The sequence below is a fragment of the Nestor notabilis genome, unplaced genomic scaffold (genome assembly GCF_000696875.1).
Source record: "Nestor notabilis isolate BGI_N333 unplaced genomic scaffold, ASM69687v1 scaffold2651, whole genome shotgun sequence".
Classification (NCBI taxonomy): domain Eukaryota; kingdom Metazoa; phylum Chordata; class Aves; order Psittaciformes; family Psittacidae; genus Nestor; species Nestor notabilis.
In genome coordinates, this window is record NW_009915897.1 from 9097 (window position 1) to 17857 (window position 8761).

The 8761-nt window shown below is 54.9% G+C and overlaps 1 protein-coding gene across 1 annotated transcript in view; it reads right to left on the minus strand.

Annotated features, from left to right (window-relative positions):
- The window catches only part of LOC104413367 (deleted in malignant brain tumors 1 protein-like), a 10428-nt gene extending 5145 nt beyond the window's left edge, over positions 1-5283 (minus strand). Inside the window, 7 exon segments of the mRNA XM_010024340.1 lie at positions 1-71; positions 1003-1085; positions 1087-1321; positions 2490-2813; positions 3249-3563; positions 3826-4158; positions 5181-5283. The exon segment at positions 1-71 is cut by the window's left edge and continues 3 nt beyond it. Of these exon segments, the coding sequence (XP_010022642.1) occupies positions 1-71; positions 1003-1085; positions 1087-1321; positions 2490-2813; positions 3249-3563; positions 3826-4158; positions 5181-5283 (1464 nt within the window).
- Between the last annotated feature and the right edge of the window lie 3478 nt (positions 5284-8761).

Below are 8761 nucleotides of genomic sequence, written 5' to 3' on the forward strand. Positions count from 1 at the left end.
GAGCACCGCGCCCCGCCCGGCGCAGCCGTTCGGGCCGTTGACGACCCGGATTGGGGCTGGTTCTGCGACACCTGGAGCAAAACACAAGGGTGAAGTGTTCCTGGAGCCTTGTGTGCCCCAGGGCTCTGTGGAGAGGGGGAAAACCCTCCTCACAGGGGTCCGAAAGCCAACAGAGCTTGGGTTGTGCTGTGTAAAGTGGCACTAGATGTCTGTGGCCTCACAGCTTGATCCCCCACTCGTGACCGGAGCTTCTGCAGTAAATCAATCATAGAATCATGGAATGGGTTGGGTTGGAAAGGACCTTAAAGTTCATCCAATTCCAACCTCCTGCCACGGGCAGGGACACCTTCGCTCGACCCCATCCAGCCTGGCCTTGAACACTGCCAGGCATGGCACACTCACCACTTCTCTGGGCACCCTGTGCCAGTGTCCCACTATCCTCACAAGGAAGAACTTCTTCCTTAAATCCAACCTAAATCTCCCCTGTTCCAGTTTGAACCCATTCTCCCTTATCCTATCACTCCAGTTCCTGATGAAGAGTCACCTGCAGAGAGGTCGTAGCACCCAGGTCACTTCCCTAACAGCAGAGCACTCAAATGGGGAGGAGGGGACAGAGCGCTGGTGGCAACAGTCTCCCTTATCCTATCACTCCAGTTCCTGATGAAGAGTCACCTGCAGAGAGGTCGTAGCACCCAGGTCACTTCCCTAACAGCAGAGCACTCAAATGGGGAGGAGGGGACAGAGCGCTGGTGGCAACAGTGCCTTTGAGAGCGCCCAGTTCCCACTCATGAGCCTCTCCAAGCTTGACCATCAATCAAGTCTGAGGGTTGGACTAGATGACCTTCGAAGGTCCCTTCCAACCCAAACTATTCTATGGTTCCATGATTCTATGACTGTCCAACAAAGCCATCAGCATCCTAGACCCCACAAGAGGTCCAGGGCCACAGGTCCCCTCCCTACAACTCCTCATACCCCACGTTTCGTGCCGTGCATTAGTGGTACCTGAGCACTCCACAGCAGCATCCTCCCCGTGGTTACAGTTGTGGTCGCCCCAGGGCCTCGCTCGCGACTCGGTGGGGGTGGTTTCCTGCACAGTTGACATCATCCAGCCAAATCTGGCCGGTTCCTTGTCCGAAGCGAGCAGATCCCGGTGCTGAGAGCGCTGCCCCGCAGCCCAGCTGCCTGCACACCACCTGAGCATCCATCACGTCCCAGCCGTCGTCACACACGGATCCCCACCGCTGCTCGTGGAACACCTCGACCCTCCCGGAGCAGGAGCTTGATCCATTCACCAGCCGGACTGGAAGCAGCTCAGCAAATCCTGTGTTGAGAAATGATGAAGGTCTCAGTTCCCTGCTGGGTTTCGCTCTGTGCTAACAAGGGAGGAGCGTTCCCGGGCTGCATCAGGCTGGTACAGACATTGCTCAGTGCTTCACAGCAGCTCAGCAGCCCCTCGGAGTGATTTCAGCCCCGTGCTCCCCAGTGGACCTCTCTTATTGACCAGCCCCTTCTACATCCAGCTCTGTTTGACCATCGGCAGAAGATGACAGCTTTGCCTGCAGCCTGTTACTGAGGAGCTCTGGGCCCACTGGCTGAGCTGGGACGGGACAGGTCCTGTGGACTAACGCTCTCCAGGAGCACCAGGTTGACTTATGGTCTAGGCTGTGTTAGGAATTTTAGCATCTGGGATAAGATTTTTGGTGAAGCAGAAGGTATTTATTGAGGACCACAGATCATGGAATGAACCATGTTGGAATAGACCTTCAGGATCATCAAGTCCAACTGTTATTCCAGGACTGCCAAGGCCACAACTAACCCATGTCAGTAGCAGATGCTGAAGTTTCCTAGCTCTGGTGCTGGTGAACATCAGGTGCCTGGTGCTGGGGACTATGAGACAGGCCACACGAATCCCACTGGAGGTGCCTGTTTCCTTCACAGATGTTGGATTTAACATCTGCACTTTTCACTCTGTGGTCTGAGATAGGAACCTGTGCTCAGCCCATGCAACTGCTGGTGGGAACTGCTCAGGAATGGCTGGGCAGAGGGGCCTGGAAGGCTACAGGCATCCCTGATGTGGTTTTGTGGCTCTGTGAAGGAAGAGGAACAAGAGAAAGAAGAATGGCAGCGCTCGAGGCGCAGAGCTGACAGCTATGGATGGCCTGACCTGACCAGCAGGAAGATCCACATGTTCTTTGTTGCACTATAGGCACAAAACTATTGGGTTGAAAAGTAGCTGAGCTGAGAAAACAGCCCGAAATGAGTGTTTCCTCTGTCTGCTGCAGCAAACTGGCCTCCAGGAGCAGTTAATGAAAGGACTTCAATGAAGAAAGAGAGGTCAGAATTGTCTATAGGTTTAGACACATCTTTTCCCAAAGCACTTCTGAAGCCCTTTGTGTCCCTTGCTCTGGAAGACCTATTTGTGCTGAAGGACCTGAGCCCCAGGATGTGCCTGAAAGGGTCACCCACGACACACCACGAGTGATGGGTACCTGTGCAAACCACGCCAGCATCTTCTCTGTGCTCACAGTTGTGGCTTCCCCAGCCAGTGGCTTTGCACTGGGAGAGAGCATCTTCTGTCCCTCTGCAGCTGACATCATCAAGCCAAATGGGGCCAGCTCCTTGCCCAAAGGAAGCCCCACGGGAAGCCACCACGGCCTTCCCACAGCCCAGCTGCCTGCAGACCACGTCTGCCTCCACCAGGTCCCAGTGGTCGTCACACACCGTTCCCCACTGCTGGCCGTAGAACACCTCGACTCTCCCAGAGCAGTGGTTCAACCCATCCACCAAGCGAAGCGGGGCAGGTTCTGAGAAGCCTGCAGGGGAAGGAAGAGGAGAACCCCCCAGTCAGGAGAGTACGTGGTGCAGAGCGGGGTGTACGTGTCCTCCGCACACACACACAGCATCCCACCGCTCCGCATGGGAAAGCACGAAGAGGCAACACAAGCGCTTCCTCCACCACCATAGAATCAGAATCCCAGCCTGGTTTGGGTTGGAAGGGACCTTAATGCTCATCCAGTCCCAACTCCCTGCCACGGAGAAGCCTCCGAGACAAGCGTCTCTCTTTCACCGTGGTGGTGGTGGATCTTCATTAAGAAGAGGCAAGACCACTTCAGGGCTTTCCAGTATGGATCCCTTTTTATCTCACAGCTCTCTTGGATGTTGGGCTCAGTGATGGGGCTTCCTACAGCACCTCCAGCATCTCTCCGCACCCCACCAACCCCACTCGTGTCATGCAGAGTGGCCTTTACCTGAGCACACGACACCAGCATCTTCTCTGTGCACACAGTCATGGGTTCCCCAAGGTTTTGCACTGCACTCGGAGAGGGCAGCTTCGGTCCCTTTGCAGGCCACATCATCAAGCCAAATGGGGTCAGGGCCTCCCCCAAAGTAAGCTAAAGAAGGAGCAGATAAAGCAGAACCACATCCCAGCTGCCGGCATACGACTTCTGCATCGGCCATATCCCAGTTGTCGTCACAGACTGTTCCCCACCGGTGGCCGTAGAACACCTCCACTCTCCCAGCACAGTGACTGGAGCCGTTCATCAGTTTCAGCTTCACTGGAACTGTAATCCCTGTATGGAAAAAAAGGGGGAAAAAATAGACAACAGCAAGTTTGAACCCATCACCCCTTGTCCTATCGCTACAATCCCTGATGAAGGTCCCTCTCCAGCATCCTCGTAGCCCCCTTCAGAAGCTGCTCTGAGGTCTCCACTCAGCTGCTCTTCTCCAGAGCCCTAAAGGTGACCCTGATGGAGAAACCAGACTTTGGAAGCCAGCTGAAATCCTCCTCCTCCATAGATCAGGTCACAGGGGGAGAGTGTAAACCCGAGTTACCTGAGCACACAACCCCTGCGTCTTCTCCATGGTCGCAGTTGTGCTCCCCCCAGGGTCTGGTCCTGCAGGCAGAAAGGTCGACCTCTGTCCCGTTGCATTCCATGTCATCCAGCCAGATAGGGCCAGCTCCTTGTCCAAAACGAGCCGAGCCCGGGGCTGACAGTGCTTCCCCACACTCCAGCTGCCTGCACACGACCATGGCTTCGGCCAGGTCCCACCGGTCATCGCACACGGTTCCCCACTGCTGCTCCCAAAGCACCTCGAGCCGCCCCGCGCAGCGGCTGCGGCCTCCCGCCAGCCTGAGGGGAGCGGGGTTGGCAGCACCTGAATCCCAAAGGAAGCAGAGCAGGAAATGGGCATGAGGCAGGTTTTGGAATCATGGAATGGTTTGGGTACTTCCAATCAACATCCCTGTCTATAATAAGGGAGGAGGACTTGAGGTAGAGAAGAGCTTCTTCCTCTTTATGGCTATAAGGAAAATCCAGGCTTCTGTTGGGATATAAGCCTGGCAGAGGATGCCAAAGATCCCTCCTTATTCAGAAGGCACCGTGTGATGTTTAAACCGTGTCTACACCTTTGGTCCTGGGTGCTGCTCCCCACGGCCTTTATCCCCTTGTCTCAGAGGCTTTAGAGCGAGGGCTGCCGCCAAAGTCCTGCCAGCTCCGCTCTTCGGTGCTGTCGGAAAACACGGATACTTTTCCAACAAGCTTTAAATCCCTCCCCCCCTCCATCCCTTGACCATTTGCAAATCATTTGCCTTCACTTCATCCCAGCCCCTGAAGAAGCCTCAGCTTGTACCAGGGGTTTAAAATCCAGCAGCGCTCTCCCAGGATAACCCTTATCCACATCTTCTCCCACTTCTTGGTGTCAGTTTTGGGCTGACACTGATTTGTGGGCTGTGAATGCAGCTGCACTGAGCACTGGCTCTTACAGGGAGTCTGCTCGGCTCGGTCACCCGTAGGTCTTGGTTCCAACGCGCGCCGTGACTCGAGGGTGGAGGGACAGAGCAGGGCTACCTTCTGGATGACACCCATCTACCAAGGGAAGCTCTCTCTCTGCTTCCATTTGTTTGTTCCCAGCGTTTGTCCCTGTATATTTGCACTGTTCATGCCTCTGAGGTGACCTTCGGAAGCCAAATGATCATCTCGACTCCTGCCTCGTCTTGACTCAGAAACATCAATCCCGTTCCCAGCACCAAGCTTCCCGGATCTTCAGTCTTTCACTCCAGTGACAAAACCCATTTCCTTGCCAGGAACGGGGATACTAGAGGGCTCGATCCACCACGAGCCCCCTTTATCAGCCCTTATCCAGAGCCCTGCTCCCCAGCAGCAAAGGAGAACACTTACCCCAAAGCCACGCCAAGAGGAAGAGCACAGTTTCCACCCTGGTTCCAGCGAAGGAGCCCAGGCTCCCTCTGGGTGGGAGAAGGCGGCTTCCTGGTGGTCCCATGGAGCAGAGACCTTACACAATCCGGCTCCTGGGTGACAGGGTAGAGCAGGAAGATTGTCCTTGTAGGAAAGCCAAAGAGTCAGTGGCTGGAGGAGGAGGCAGGAGAGAAGACTGCAAGGACCAAGAGTGGAGGTAGATGACAAATACTCCTTATCCTGACTCCTCCCTTTAAGTGGCCTCTCCCCCTTCACCCTCCAGTGCTGGTTCTCCTCCCTCCTATTCCTTGCATCTCCCTGTGCTACTTCCCTCCTCCCATGCTCTTCTGTTCACCAGCATATTAAGGGAAAGTCTCCTCTGGTGGTGGTGTGGCCAAAAGCAAACTGGTTCTGGCACTTCTGGACCTGCCGTTCTCCTGGCAGGACTAGCTGGAGACATCCCGTGAGACATCAGAACATCAACGAACACATTTTGTCTGGGGTGGACACAATATCTGCAACACCTTCTATGTGTGATGGGAGCCCCAGAGCCCTCATGTCCAGGTCTTTGCCTTAGAGTTCCACCTTTTCCATCGAGATAGGTCTTTCTCAAGCAGCCACTGCTCCTTCAGCTTGAGTTCTGAGTCTGTTTACTTCAACTTCAGCTGCCTTTGTAGTTCCTTGTTTACCCTTCAATCCTATTCCCATTGACCTTTCATATAACTCTATAGATCTTCTTTGTCTCCACAGAGTGGAAACAATAGGCCTTTGCCCAAGTAGTGGAGCTGCTCTGCTCCTACCTCTCCCGCTGCTCTCGAAAGCACCAGCCTCGGCTGGATTTGGAGGAGGGGAGGCTGTTGCACCGCTCTTTCCTAAAGCCTTCCCAAGAGCACGAAACACAACTTGTGCAGGCAAAGCCGAGCTACAACACTAGTTCAGCTGCGTCAACAGGAGGGGAAGAAAGAGGTCCATGATCTCATCTGCTTGTTCTGGTGGTCTCAGCTCCCGTGTGGGACTGCTATCCCGGCCGCCTGAGAGCTCTCCTGCCTAAATCCCAGCAGCTACACAAACCCCAAACCTGCCCCTCCTGCCTCCTGGGCAATCCCAAACTTTCAGGTCAGGTGTTTCCTTGCCCTCAACTTTTCCATCCTGGATTGCTGCTTGTGCCGTTGGATTCCCACCTTTGCAGCCACACCTGGCTCAGCCCGAGGCCGCCCTGACCTTTGGCTGAAGTCCTTTTTGCTTGAAGAAATCCAAGCTCTTTGTGGCTTCTGCTGCTTCAAGTCAGGGCTTCACGGTCACAGCCTGATGGGGACCGTGCCAGTGGGACCCTGGGGCTCAGCCAAGTGCCGAGGGCTCTGCAAGAAGCTCCATGTCCACAGCCAGGAGGTGGGAACCACTTGCTGTGGTTCACCCCGTTGTGGTCTTTTGACCAGCAGCTCCAAAGAGGGGATCCTGCCCCTTTTCTCTGCTCTCCTGAGACCTCACTTGCAGCAGTTCTGGTGTCCTCAGCATCAGAAGGACATTGTTGGAGCAAGCCCAGAGGAGGCCACGAGGATGAACGCATTTACATCGGCTTTGTGCACGGGCAGGGGGTTGATGAGCGCGAAACGCTTGATCCCCCATCTCAACACCGTGTTCTAACGCGGGCACGTTCTTGTTTGCCATCAGTCACTGCAAACATCACAGCGCTGGGGCAAAGCAGGGAAGGGTTTTCCCTCCAAACCTCACTTTTACGGGTGATGAAAGGGGCAGGAACTGCTCTTCAGCAGGCGAGGGCTGCTGGGGCTGAGCGCTGTTTGCTCATGGGCAGGGTTTGATGAGCTTGACTGAGATAAAGCACCTGGACACCTTTGCCAAGGGCTCACAATGGCCCAACTCAGAGTCTTGTTTAAGTTTGGTGTCTGTAGTTACGACTTCTTCAGTCGCAAACCTTTGTGGAGGGACATTCCCAGCGCGGGTTCGATGACTGACACGGCTCTGAGCTCAGCCGCAGTCATCTTCTTACGTCCAAACGGATGCCCTCGACTGCTCTGCAGGCAAATACTTTTGTGTTCATATTTGATCTTTTCCGCTTGAGGAAGCCACCCCTTGCAGAATGTGCTCATCTCTGTCAACAAGGCCCCGGTACAAGTTGTTCATTCCAAGTAATGGATTAACTCCCACTTCAAATCCGTAACTTACAGTTCTCCCCCCGGTATCTCCAGTTCCCGAAGCATTATCGCCTCTTCCAGGGTTCCTCTGTTTGAAACTCATTTCCCACTACTTCTGCTACTGAATTGGCTTTAAATGCCTCCACTTCACCCACTTCCCTTTGAAGAAACGCTCCCACTTACCCACAAGTTCACCACCCTTTTGGATGATGTGGCCTTTCCTCTTCTCCATGTGCTTGAGGGAGCTTCCTGCTGCCCGGAGTTCCTGAAAGCGCGGTGGAGAGGGTCATTGCAGGTGCTCGAGGAGGGACATGGAGACCTGTCACCATTCATCACAGCTTTTGGGAAGCTTCTAGCTAAGGAGGAAAGCGAAGCGGAGCTTTACAAGGTCCAGAAGAGCTCTGCAGTAATAGGATGGGTTCTTCGTTCTGGGAGCGTATGTGGGGAGGAACCAGCGGTGCCCCATCCCTTCCATGGGCCGAGGCTATGGGACTCCAGCGGTGGCAGGAAAACTCCTCTCCCCTTCTGCTCGGAGAGGTTGAAGCCTCCAAGGAATAGTTGGGACACTTGTGTAGTCAAGGCTCTTCTTGGGGGTGTGCTCAGATGCTGGTCAACAGGGGCCAAAGCCAAGCACGAAGCAGAAAAGAGCTGTTCAAGAGCTCACTCGTTCCCACACAACCTGTTCCTGGCCTTGGGTTTTCCCTCTGAGCCGTCCCGACCAGCTCTGGGAGACTCCCGTCTCATGGGATGCTCCGTGGTGTAGCTGCTGTGCCGCGGATGGAGACAGCAGGGACCCATGAGCTGGAAAAGGGGATGGAGAGAGCTGTGAAGCTCCGGCCAACCCTTGGGAGACACCTTTCCGCAAACAACAGCCTGTTCTCGATCCCAGACGAGGATGCTCCCGGGATATCACGTGGGGACGGAGCATTCGGCCAGCCTTGAGGAAAGGCCCTTTTCCTGCCTCTTGGGAAGCGATAGATCAGGGTGAGAGACTTTGACAGGCAAAGCGGAGCCTTCGGAGAACTCCTGCTACGGGTTGTTGGGATCTGGGATATTGGCTGGAATCTTGTCCCCAAGGGTGCGACACTCAGTGAGGAAAAGGCTGTTCCCTTGGTACTGGGGAGAAGGAAAGTGTGGATTTGTCCAGACACCATAAACCAAAGGTTTTCCACCTCCGTGATCCGTGCGGAGCCCGAAACGGGCGCTTCAGATCGTGCTGCTCAGGGAGGGAAATCAAGTCCGGCGGACGGAGAACTGAGCACGATGGGGGTTTGAAAAAGTCACAGGGAATTATTCCAGCCTGGAATTCTCGCCTGGACCAGGGGGACACGTTGCTGCCCTTGGAAGGACCTCGGTAACGATCGTGTCAAGCTCCGTTATCCGCGTTACCCTGATGCAACAACTCCCCCC